A 13,078-nucleotide genomic window follows, 5' to 3' on the forward strand; every position below is an offset into this window, starting at 1 on the left:
AAGTAGAATTTACTCCATGGAAGTACTGAAAAAGGCCTGAAGAAGTGATGATTTTAACTCATGCTTGTCATAGGAGGGATGTCCTTTTTATTTAATTCAAAATTCACTACTTCAGAAGTCATTCTCAAGAAGGAATTTTGATACTCTTCTTTTGAAGTTAATCGGTAGTTAAATTGTACTAAGTATTATAGAATACAACTAATTCCACTTTTTTATCTCACAAAAAAGTAAGAACAAAAAAATATATTCAGCATAAAAAATAAAATTATTGTCGCTTCTTTGGAAGTCATTAGACATCACTTCCACAGAAAGTAAAAAAATCACTAAATGCTCCTTTTGAAGGAGTGGTGGGATTTTTGAAAAAAAGGGGAAAAAAGAGGAGGGTAAAATTTTGAAAATATTAAAAATACTCGCATCCCATTAAAAAATAGCTTTATAAACTCTTTGCTAGGACCAATAGGAAAAAGTTACATTAATTTGAAAAAAAAAACAAGTATGACTAAAATGTTAAACTTTGACCCCCTCTTACTTCAGTAGTTCTAAACCGATAGATCTGCAAATTAATGTCTGGCCTAATATCTAATAGTGCCAACCTTGGTGCAAATTTTATCCAAATCGATTTCATGAGTTGGGTTAGGTTAGGTTACTTGGGTTGCTTAATAGCAAGCGAGTTCACTTGGAGGTCTTGTGGCCCATTTTGATACCCTTAGAATTACCATTCCCTAGCGATGAGAGAATAGTTACCCTCCCTTATTTCGTTGACTACTTGGATCGTTCGGTCTCCTTGTAAACCAGCCGGTGCTTTTAATAAAACCGATCATGTTTATCAGTGACGCATCTCTGAGACATTCTAGATCATGGAAAAGAGCTCTACCCAGATAAAATAGTCTGTGCTCTTGTATGACTGGACAGTCACATAGAAGGTGTTGTACCGATTCCACTTCCTTCATTTGACATATGTCCAATCATATAGTGGTCAGTAATTATACCAGTTAGAAGCCTAATCGAGTTCTTATCGAGAGATAAAAGAGTTCTAGTCCTATCTGTTGTTAGAGTGGGCCAGAGCAGTCTCGATATTTTACAAGTGATGAGTTCCATCTCACTCTGAGCCCATTCATCTATCAGTTTTGATAGGGTCGTCGGGAGAGCGTGAATATCATTTTGAGCATGGGTTAAGTCCAGGGACGACCCTTTGGTTGCGCATTCATCATTTTCCCGATGCCCTCATATCCTGGGACCCATATCAACTCAACATGATGTTATGTCAGTTGTGTCAACGATTGAATGCAATTGAGAAGACATTCCGACTTAATGACATTGGAGTTAAGAGCCTTGATGATACAAGGCTGTCCAAGTATATATGTATAGTCGAATTTTCGAGATTTAGTCATGAGTTGGGTAAATTGACGTGATATTACCTATATACATAAAAAAAGTTTGGATCTATATGAATTTTATGATTTCGATTATAACACAACGAAATATTTTTAATAGAAAGACAAAAGTGTATACATATGTTCTTGGTCCTTATTAAATTCTAAAACGATCTAGCTAAGCATGTTCATCCTTCTGGCTATCAGTTGTAAACACAATAAAGTCAAAACGAAACAAGATGGAGAGGAATTTCCTAAAATATTTCTAGTTTACCCAGTTTATTTTGTACTGAAAATGGGCAAAATCGGTTTAACAATTTCATCTAGTTCTCATATTGGGCAATATAGGCATTCAGAAAATGACTATTTTGCTATTAAATTGCTTACAAGTCGCATAGCTAGCTACAAATCTACAATATAGCCACCAACATATTCAAGTTTTAAAGGAACTTAAATCTCTCTGTCAAATATTTTAGCAGATAATACAAAGCTTTTTATAGGGTGTCCAGAAGCAAAGAAAGAAAACACTTTTACTTATTTTCAACTTTAAAAGAAAAACACTGAACTTGATATGTACATACATATGTATGTATATGAAAGCAAAACTGTTCAACAGGAGATATAATTTATGCTCGTACAGACATCAGCAACAACAAAATTTGTAAATTTTAAAATATGTATACATTTTTTTCTGTTTACCATTTGGCTTAAAAGTTTTTTACATCTTTTTTTTCTTTTGTGCTGTTCAACTTCAAAAATGGTAATAAATTTCAATACCGTTATGCCTCTCTAGACAATGTCTAAAGGTTTTTAATTTTCTTTACTTCATCTTGTCGCTTTTTTTGTAAAACATATATTTTTTTCTTTATAATAAATATTTTGCAAGAAATATCAAGTTTAAGGTTGTCTTTCTTAAGTTTAGGTTTGTATCTTTTATATAGTTTGAATTAAAAATATCTTATACATATACTGCTGCTGCTGTTTGCCTCTTTAAATAGTCTGTTGTGATATTTTTTTTCATCATCATTTCAGTAATCTGGTTTTTCATTTCAACAGGTAGTTGTTGTTGTTATTATCATTGCTATATATTTCCAATGAAATTGAAATAAAAATTTCACTTTCTATCCAGTTTAAAGTTACAACCTTCTTTTGGTCAATCTTTTATTATATTTTTGTATAAATGTTTTTTCTCTGTAGCGGTTGGTCTGGCATGTCTGATGACTACTTATCTTTTTTATCGTTTATTGTAAAATATTTTGTAAAAAGACTTTATAAATTTTATTTGTGTTTATGTAATTTTAAATAAATTAAAGGGTTGTAACCTGAAATTTGGTTTGCAATTTCACCAAAATATTTTTTTTGCCGTCGTTTTGGTAATTTTTGGTTAATATTGATGGGAGAGTCTAGTGGCCATTAAGATAAATTTAAATTTTCGATTAAATTACATTGATATAAAATTTGTTGTAATCTTAAAGAAAATTAATGAATGCGAAGAGAAAATAGCTATTCATAGTATATATTTCAAGTTAGATTTAGTTACATTATTGTTATTAATACATGTTTTATTAGGATTATAATAACGATTGTCCAGTTTAATTCGGTGTTGTACGATTGTATCATAGTATGTCGTAATTTGTACATCCTACAACACTATAGTGTGTTTTATAGATCTTTAAATTTAACATACTGACTGTCGGTCATTCATTCTTTTTGATTATTAATTTGTTTTGTTTCAAAAATTTTTATGACATACAACGATACGATATCGATTGTGAAATGGTCAATGGGTACTTGAGTTAGTGGTAGATATGATTCTACAAACTAGCGCTGTTAACCAAAAATGTTGGAATATTGGACGGGATAAAATGTGGAATCTGTTTTCTACAAATTATTTTAAAAAGCGAGTACTAAAATTTTTTGAAAATCAGACAATGAGATTGTTGGTAACTTAAAATTTTATCATTTAATTTTATATACATAAAGCTGTTAATTACATTAATTATATAATATTTTCCGCTTGTAATAATGTTATCCTTTTATTTTTCTAAAATATGTATAAATATCAAAAACATACTTTTCTGATGCAATTTTTATCAAAATAAAAATATTTTAAAGAAAACTTTATTTGTCTCCAACAATTAAACAGCCATACCAGAGGAAAGAAACATAGTTAACAAGAAGAAAATGTGACAAAAATAATAAAAATTCGGACAAGTTCGAATAATTTTTACCTTACTCCGATATAAAATTGTTATCGAAAGTTTGCCTTATATTGAAAAAACTGACCTAATGTGGGCTGATCAGCATACTTGTATGAAAATTTATCTGAATTGTCTTTAATTTAAATAGTTTTAAGAAGCTCCAAAGCATAAACTAGGTAATGGGTTGTACATAACCACGGACTTTTCAAAAACTACTACTTATGGCCTGCATTTTTTTGAAGTACTCTAGTAATGTCTTGCTTTTAATCTGTTATAAAAGTACTTTATTTTCAGCTTTGTCATCATAGCTCAGCAGTGGTTCATTGAGTAGCACATTAGACAAACAAACCGAAGTCTTTGGGTTCTTATTCACGCTGGCTATTTTTGTTATTAAAAGCAAAACATCTTAATTAACAACTTCTTTGTAAGTGAAATTACAAATATGTACTTCTTAAACTCCCTTTTTGTAGGCGAGCGTGGAAGTACTTTCTTTTCTCCACGTTTTATTACCATTTTTAATCATCGCTTGTCAATGTAAGTCTTGTCTGGAGATCAATATCAATTATAGGACTATTATGGCAAAATTCCCTTATGCTATATATATATTGCATCAATTGAATCTAATTCTCAGACGATTTGCTTACTTAAAGTTTTGTGTAACATTCCTATCCTTTACAAACATAACACCATTAGCAATCTATACGTCTCCCATAAAAGTGTATGGTATGAAAATAACTTGACTGAAAAACAAAAAAAGTAGTTGCAGCAGAAGCTGAAACTTGAAACAAAAGATACTTCGAGTAAAAGGAGTAACAAATAAAATGACTTTTTAAACAAATATGTTGCAACACTTTCACACGCATTGTTTTGTGGATCGGGTATGGTCGACAAACTCACCGTATAAAGTCAAATGAATGAATGAATGAATGAATGAATGAATGAATGCATGCAAACAATTAGACTGACTAGTATTTGTATTGGTCTTGCACTTAACACTGAAACTATTTTAATGCAACTGTAAGGTAGCAGCTACCAAACTTTATGTTTGCTATATTTTCATGAAAATATGGGTAGATAGAAACCGACCAAAAAGTTTGTTATGGAAGCATATTCGTAAATAATTACGTTTACCGGATCATATGAATTTCATAAAACGATCAACATTGATTATTTTCTCTGTCATAGTTCTTCTATTCAAAAATATGTCCTTATTATTATGCACATAACATATTTTTCATAAAGAGGTGGCCAATACCTGTCCTGTCTGGCATGGACTGAAAAATTGGTTTCAATCTACTGCTTGGCTTAGTCCTTGCATAGATTGCCAGAGGTCAGACCAGAGCACCGCATAATCTCGTACTACGGGTGGCCAGTTGTTATGGAATCATATTCCTAAATAATTACGTTTACCGGATCATATGAATTTCATAAAACGATCAACATTGATTATTTTCTCTGTCATAGTTCTTCTCTTTAAAAATATGTCCTTATTATTATGCACATAACAATTTTTTCATAAAGAGGTGGCCATAAAAATATGTCCTTATTATTATGCACATAACAATTTTTTCATAAAGAGGTGGCCAATACCTGTCTGTCTGGCATGGACTGAAAAATTGGTTTCAATCTACTGCTTGGCTTAGTCCTTGCATAGATTGCCAGAGGTCAGACCAGAGCACCGCATAATCTTGTACTACGGGTGGCCAGTTGCCCGCAGGGCTATGTCCTGGCTGGTCAGTTGGTTGAGGTTGCTTTGGGATCCATGTAATGGCTGTTAAAAGACTGATGCATAATAAAGTCAATATTTCGGGATAAGTTCGGTGATGTTGCCAAAAACAACAGATACCCCACAGAGGAGTGACTGTGGGACCAAGCGTTGGAAATGGAAATGGTACGGAGTGAATGGGTTATACGACGGGCTACACCCACCCGTCTGTCTATAATAAATGTGTCGTATGTTTTTCTGTTATGAATGAGATGTGTGCTGGTGATAGATGAAAGGTATCATATACATATGATACCATTAAATTTTCCTTCCTTGTCCAAATATGTTCAGATTGTACTCTGTTCATATCAGAATTACCATAGTGTGTTCATGTGAGTAAGAACAATGTCTACAGCTTATTGATGGATCGTACTTCGGTCCACCGGTAACGTCTCTAGGTGTTGTTGCCGAATCAACAGAGGCCATCCAATGGTCAAGAGATTAGATAGCTCGAGTACTCCAGCAAAGTACTTGTGCATGGACCGGTCAAAGCCATTGAAGAACAAATTGAAGAACAAAGGGGCGATAACAGACCGTTCTCAAGTCTACCCAGTGGATGAAAAAGACCACCGTGAGATAAGGCCGTCAAGGCCATCTGTGTGTCCATCCATCCATCTGTGTGTTCATATAAAAAGATAACTTGATGAAATTTTGTATATTTGTTGTCGAAAACTTAAGATCTAAATATCTATTATTATGCACCAAAATACAAAGAAATATTTTTTGGTGCATATATATCACATATTTAGTGCATATTTTCCCATTTTATGGTGCATATTATAAGCGCATATTTTTAATTTTTTTAGTTATTCATCCCAAAAGTAAATACTTCCATATTGCTTCAATATTAAATTTAAATATTAAAAGCCATTCACTGTTATTTCAAAGAAAAACTGTTACTCTTTTTTTCTATGATTCATTTTTATTATGTAAATTTTTTCACTTGTTTTGTCTTAGATGTTTTATTTAATTAAAGAAAAATATTATTTTCTAATTGAAAGAAAAATTTAAAGATGGATGAACATCAGTTAAATTAGTAAAAAATTAAAAAAATGTTTACCACATACATAAATACAAATTATTATAATTTAATGACATTGACCAGACCATGAACTTCAAAACACATCAGACATTATTTCCTTTTTAAAAGTGTTTAATGTTGTTGTTATATACAAACTCAATTGTTGTATCGTTGTATTCGTATCAAAACGTGATACGAATTTCTAAAATCATTTTTATACGATAAAAGGTGTTTACAATAACCATATACACTAATGGTCATGTTATTGCTACAAACGTACATACATATTTTAGCAGAATATAAATCAATTGATTTATATTTACGAAAATACAAACAATTTTAACAATATTTTTCAATTAAGTATTTTTGTTCAACATTTATTTATATATACATATTATTATTAATTTCCTTAAGGAAGTAATGTAAAATAACTTTCTTTACACTTTGAAAATAAAACTTTATTAAACCTAAAATAAAGCCTATTTTTAGACAGAAAAAAACATTTTATTTATACCTGAGAACAGTTGTTTTCTTTATATTTTTGTTTAACTATTTGTTATTATTTGTTTTTAACTACTTTCTCTATATTTTTTTTTACTTTTCTTAAAAGAAAAGTTTTGTTAACATAATAAAATAAATATTGCATACTTTTGTGCGTAAAGCTTTTAATATATTATTTTATATTTACACTATTTAATTTCCATTTATTAACTTTTTAGTTTTTATGTATGTATTTGAAATGTTTATATAGTTACATTTAAAAAAGTTAAACTTTTTTGTGATTTAAACTTTTTTGCTTGTTTATAATAAACTTTTTTGCGAAAATAATCATTATTTTAAAAGTTGCGGTTATGAACAATTTATTTGGTGGTTTTGTACCCTACGCCACTTTAGTTTTTTTTTGGGTTTCTGTGTTTGTACCACACAAAAATATTCGTCCTATAAATTGCACAATGTACATGTCGCAATTTTCAAGATACACAATTGAATGAAATTTAATACACGTGCTTTTTTGGCACAAGGAAGCCTATTGAAAATGGTTAAAATCGGCTTATTTTTCACCTAGCCCCCATACAACAGAACTCCCGAAAAGGGCCTTTGAGCTTATAATTTTGTTAAATATACCTGTATATCGATTAAAAGCGGTACAAATAAGATTTATACAAGCCTTGATGACTTTGCCAAATTTCGTAAAGATCGGGCCCTTTTGATTCTAACTCCAATACAAAGTACCCCTCAGAAAATTATTTGAATGTTATCTTTTCCCCTAGCCCCCATACAACCGAACCACCAGAAAAGGGCCTTTGAACTCATAATTTTGTTAAATATAGTTGTATCTCAATTAAAAGCGGTTCAAATTTCGTAAAGATCGGACCCTTTTTGATCCTAACTCCCATACAAAATCCCCTCAGAAAATTACTTGAATGTTCAAAGTTCACATATAATCACCAATATCGCGATGAAATTCAGTACAAATAAATATTATGTAAACATAAATCTATTCACAAAATGTTATCGGGATATGTCTATATGTTCCCCATATAAACACACTTTCGTCCATAAATTACTTAAATGTATCAGAATTATATTGGTGGTAAATACTTCATTATGATTTAGGGTATCATATAGCCATGACCGACTACATTTTCTTCCTTGTTTTTGTGTAATAAAGTCATTACCAGGGAAACCTAAAACATGCTCTAAAAAAAGTGTTTTAAGCGCTTTAAATATGCCGTAAAAAACTCAAAATATGCTCTTAAAACTTAAAATATATGCTCCAAAAATAAATTTTTTTTATTATTTTTTAACATTGAAATGCTCAAAAAGACTGAAATTGCAATGAAATAATAAATGTTTAATGTCATATTCTATATCCTACAACATTTTTTATAAATGTTTCATCTCATAGTTTGAAGAACTAGTATAATATAATTCCGTTTTACGTTCAGATAACCAATAAATAATATGAAACCATTTGGTCCCCAAAAACATATTTCAAACGACAAAGTTTGACACATTTCTTCCAATTGTATTCATAGCTTTAAAACTGACATTTTAATCGGTGTTGTCATAAATTCCAATAATTAGTTTTTTAAACTATAAAAATGGATTGATCTCATGAAATCAAAAGTAATCGGTTTTATGTCCGATTTAAAATATAATGCTTTTTTGAATAAAAAACTATAACATAACGAAATTTTTTTTCAAAATTATAAAATAGGCTAAAAAATTAAAAAAAAATAGAATTATTTTTTTAAAAGAGTTTTGAAAAAATATTAAAAATATATAAAAACGAAAAAAAAAGCGAAAACATCAAAATATGCACTAAAAGAGTAAAATATGCTCTAAAAACTCGAAAATATGCCTTAAATATGCTAAAAAGTCAAATCATGCAAATTTATGCTCTTATGGGTAAAATATGCAAAAATATGCTCTAACAAATCGATGCCAAAATTCTCAAATTGGTCTGAAACGTGTAAATATCTTATCCATGAGTTCATACGACGCACCACAAAAAACATGCATTTGCATATTTTGGTTTCCCTGGTCATTACTTTTATGCAAAAATCCAGCATTTGTAAATAAATTAAATTTGAAATAGTCATTAAGTACATACAGTGGCGAACAAAACTAAAGCACGATTTTTTATTTATTAGGAAAATGTTTAGTAAAATTATACAACTATGAATATAAAGTAGGGCATACACTAATGACTTTATTCTTGAGCCAAAAGAAGAGTACGTTTCAAATTTTATCAAATTATCTTAAAAATTGCGATATTTAGCTTTACATTGACACCCAGATGGACAGACATAGGTAAATCGACTTAGGAAGTGAGTCGAATGGTATACTATAAGGTGGATTTAGCCGCAATATTTTTGGGTGTTGCAACTTTAAGAATCGATTAAATTCAAATTTACTATCCATGTTGTAGGGTCGTCACAAATTTTCTAAGTTGGACATTTTGGTCATATACGATTGTTTCAAATGAGTGTAACTTTTTTCCGCGACACAAAATAAAACATTTATATAATTAATTTTTGGAAAATGATCTTAAGTAGATGCCTTATATAGGTGATACCCTTTTAAATTTTTGTATTAATTTTTCTCTTTTTTTATTTCTTTCCAGGTGAGTTTCAATCTTTTATATTTATTGCAAATATTTGTAAGTATACAATTTTATTTATAATTTTTTAAATTTCAATGGTTCCTGGAATAACCTTTCTAACCATTTCCTTGCCACTACAATTGATTACAACTAAAGTTTGTTTGTCATTAAGTTGACTTAGCGAAACTTCCACCGTACATAAATCGAAATTACCAGTTGGCAGCAAAAGTTCCGTATCAAAATTATAAATTATGTGTGGTATAAATTTAAAGGCAACTTCGACACCACTTAGACTTTAAAGAAAATAACGATAATAATTTTTACCATAAAAGAAAATAAAAAATTATTGAAAAACATACGTAAAGTTAGGACCATCTTTTTCACTCAATTGACTTAGGCCACTTTTAAGTATATCTACAGCTTTTGCATAATCTGCACCAGATAACTAGATAATTAATAGTTTAATTAAATACTTTAATTAGTAGTATTATACCATAATCATAAACTTACCTTCTGAGCATTGATTTGCCATACTATTGTGGCAAGGAAAATAAAAATTATTATTTTCTGCATTTTTGCTATAACTAAGGATGTAATAGTTTTTACTAAAACTAAATACTGAAACAAATAATAAAATAATTTTCTATTTTATACACGATTCGATTACTTAGAATTTTACAATGATAATTAATTCGTAACGTAAAATTTAATTTTTACTGTGTATTTAGTGGGCGTTAAATTTTTTTAAAATTGAAATCAAACTATTGTTTACAAGTATATTTCATCAAATTTTTATACGTCTGTGCTGATGTTTGTAACACACAAAAATATTGGTCCAATACCCACCTTAAAGTATACCGATCGATTCAGAAGATTATGATATGTCCGTCCGGCTGGCTGTTTATGTAAACCTTGTGCGCAAGGTACAGGCCGCTGTTTTCAAGAAAATTTGATGAAATTTGGACCAAGGATATTTTTTGACACAGGTACCTATTTATTAATAAATTGCTTAAATACTTTAGAATTAAGGTAAAATTCCACAATAAAAGTTTCTTTATGAAAAATAAAAGTTTTAAAAATATATTTATGGTGTAGGTCAGCCATGCCCGACTATACTTTCCTACTTGTTTATATATTGTACAAATTTTCGATTGAAAAAACCAAAAAAATTTATAGATTTTAAAATTTGTTATGAAATATTTCACACTTTCCATAAAAATTTCATTAATCATTCAAAATTTCATTAATTATTCTAAATTTTTTTTACACAATAGCCTTTTAAGACATTGGTGGAAAGTACTCATTACTATCGCTTACAAGTAATTAGTGAAATCAGTCAATACAAATCGTGTGAAATAACACGTACAGCTTCTAAATCTTCACACAGAATCTGTCGTATAAATTAGAATGTAATTATAAAACACGTTATCGATAAGACGTTATTAAAGTAAATCTGTGTGATAAGAACAATTTTTAGTAGTCACTGAAAAGTATGTTAATAAGTAAGTCGTTACAATTGTAAGTCATTACCAAGTTTTTACCGGGTTTATATGAACCCTGACTATAATGTTTATAAAATACAATACCAAAACAAATTAATTATAAGTTAGTAAACAATACGAATTGATTATATCATGGTGTCAAATTCAGTCAAAGTGGAGCGAATTCAACACGGACTTTTTGAAATAGCCAATATTTGATCCCAGCAAAATCTCGGTAATGGATTGTACTGACATAATCACTAATTTTCAATAACTACTAATTACTGTCTGCATTACTTTGAAGTCCTCTAGTAATCACTTTATTTTAAAAAATACCTTATTTTGATCATGTCATTTTGTAATACAGTGAGAGACTAACAAACTAAAGACTTTGGCTTATACTTTCGGTTGGTACTTTTTATTATTAAAAACAAAATACCCAACAACTTCTTTGGAAGTGAAATTGCAAGTAGTTTTTTAAACTTCCTATTTATTATCAAGCGTTGGAAATGAATGTTGATTCATGGCTACGTTTATGGTATTCAATTAAGGTACAAAAAGTCACCAAAAATTGGTGGTAGATAGGCCTTAGGGAAATAGGTTATGGAAGGAGAATAAAGTGATTCGCAAGTGACATTAAAAAGCTCGCTGGGGGTTAATTTTCATATCTTGTGTGATCCTATATCTTGTTAGCTAAACAGAGGTGTGTTCTTCCCCTTGTAATATCGATGTAACAGTGAAACACACCCATCATCCAACGGTGCTTCAGAGAACCAATATCGTTACCTAAAACGAAAACGGATCTATCTAACATTTTAAAATTTTACAGGAGAAGCAATAAACTCTTTAAATTGAAAAGTTTGTTTCTATTAATGCAATTTATTTGTAGTAAGTAAACATATTGTTCAATAGTGAAACCTTTAAGTTATGATATTCACATTTTTTCCTTTAATATTTAAACGTTTTTGCAGGTAGGCCCGTTTGTTTTTTATTATAATTGTTGAATTGTTGGTTAGTTAGGACCGTTTGCGTTTCAGGTGACGATATGTTGCTGGCAAGCTCTAGCTTATCTTGAAAGTTTACTTTAGTTTCTGCTGGATAAAGTGAGAACATCCGAGCTGACAATTTGTTGCTTTGTTCTAAAACCATCTGCTTCTATATAGAATAGAATATGAATATGTGAATACTTTTTATGACATTATTTTCTGAACAAAAAACATTATTTTTCTAGTGATGAACTCATATCGAAAAAATTGCATTAAATTTTTTTAATATATTCTCAAATCAAATCTTTCAGTGGTTGGTAGGGAAAGTAATGTTAACTTTATTGAGACATTTTTTGAAATCAATTGTATAATATTTTTTTTATTAATATTTTTTTATTTTTGTTGTATAGAGATTGATAAAATATTTTTTTAACTCGGAATGTTACAAACGTAATTTTTATTTCATAAGAAATTTAATTTAATATAAATAAATTTATTTAAACGAATAATAAAGGAATTTTTATGTTTTATCTATATATTTTACATTTCTTATGAATCAGGAACAACAGGCTTCTCATTAACGATTTTTCTAGTGAATTCAGTTTCACCTTCACATTTTATAGTCATCAGAGCATTTGCATCACTATAACTGAACGATATCGTTATCTGGCAACTCTTTTGATTATCGTTAGAATCCCTCACCGAGGCTTCATAAGTGTAAATTTCATTGGGTATGAATTTGTAAATTGCATCTATGCCGCGTGAACTGACAAGAAGTCAAAATGATTGATTTTTTTTAATTATATAAAAACCATTAATAAAATAAAATCATGTTTAAACATACTCTAACATAACTATTCATTACAATCATAGGGTATGTTATATATTAAAAAATTAAAACAATAACTTACGTATAGAGTTCTTCTCCGTTTTCATTAATCTTATTCAAAGCTGTATGTAATATAACAGCAGCATTCTCAAAATCTTTGCCAAATAACTAAAGTGTTGGTATATAATTAATAAATTCAAAATTTTCAATTGAAATCTTTATAATTTCTTACTTTTTCAGCATTACTCTTTAGCAAAAATGTTGCGAAGAAAATGGGAGCGATAATTTTAAACATTATATATTATTTTAAAAT

The 13,078-nt window shown here is 29.4% G+C and overlaps 2 protein-coding genes across 2 annotated transcripts; both read right to left on the reverse strand.

Moving 5' to 3' along the window:
- Window positions 1-9,523: 9,523 nt before the first annotated feature.
- LOC111684367 lies at window positions 9,524-10,068 on the reverse strand. The gene is made up of 3 exons (XM_023446521.2): window positions 9,980-10,068; window positions 9,829-9,914; window positions 9,524-9,762 (listed from the first exon to the last, which is right to left on the reverse strand). Exons 1-3 carry the CDS (start codon window positions 10,040-10,042, stop codon window positions 9,555-9,557), a joined length of 357 nt encoding a protein of 118 aa, XP_023302289.2. The 5' UTR covers window positions 10,043-10,068; the 3' UTR covers window positions 9,524-9,554.
- Window positions 10,069-12,458: 2,390 nt separating this feature from the next.
- LOC111684386 lies at window positions 12,459-13,078 on the reverse strand. The gene is made up of 3 exons (XM_023446544.2): window positions 12,998-13,078; window positions 12,848-12,933; window positions 12,459-12,702 (listed from the first exon to the last, which is right to left on the reverse strand). Exons 1-3 carry the CDS (start codon window positions 13,058-13,060, stop codon window positions 12,486-12,488), a joined length of 366 nt encoding a protein of 121 aa, XP_023302312.2. The 5' UTR covers window positions 13,061-13,078; the 3' UTR covers window positions 12,459-12,485.

This window comes from Lucilia cuprina, chromosome 4 (assembly GCF_022045245.1).
Source record: "Lucilia cuprina isolate Lc7/37 chromosome 4, ASM2204524v1, whole genome shotgun sequence".
Lineage (NCBI taxonomy): Eukaryota > Metazoa > Arthropoda > Insecta > Diptera > Calliphoridae > Lucilia > Lucilia cuprina.

Excerpts from the sequence above, each read along its gene's own strand:
- LOC111684386 (XM_023446544.2), bottom strand. The coding sequence starts at position 13,060 with ATGTTTAAAATTATCGCTCCCATTTTCTTCGCAACATTTTTGCTAAAG. Across the intron at positions 12,934-12,997 it reads TAAAGAGTAATGCTGAAAAA|TTATTTGGCAAAGATTTTGA; the intron begins GTAAGAAATTAT and ends CCAACACTTTAG. Across the intron at positions 12,703-12,847 it reads AACGGAGAAGAACTCTATAC|TTCACGCGGCATAGATGCAA; the intron begins GTAAGTTATTGT and ends ACTTCTTGTCAG.
- LOC111684367 (XM_023446521.2), bottom strand. The coding sequence starts at position 10,042 with ATGCAGAAAATAATAATTTTTATTTTCCTTGCCACAATAGTATGGCAA. Across the intron at positions 9,915-9,979 it reads GGCAAATCAATGCTCAGAAG|TTATCTGGTGCAGATTATGC; the intron begins GTAAGTTTATGA and ends TTAATTATCTAG. Across the intron at positions 9,763-9,828 it reads AAAGATGGTCCTAACTTTAC|TCTAAGTGGTGTCGAAGTTG; the intron begins GTATGTTTTTCA and ends TTTTCTTTAAAG.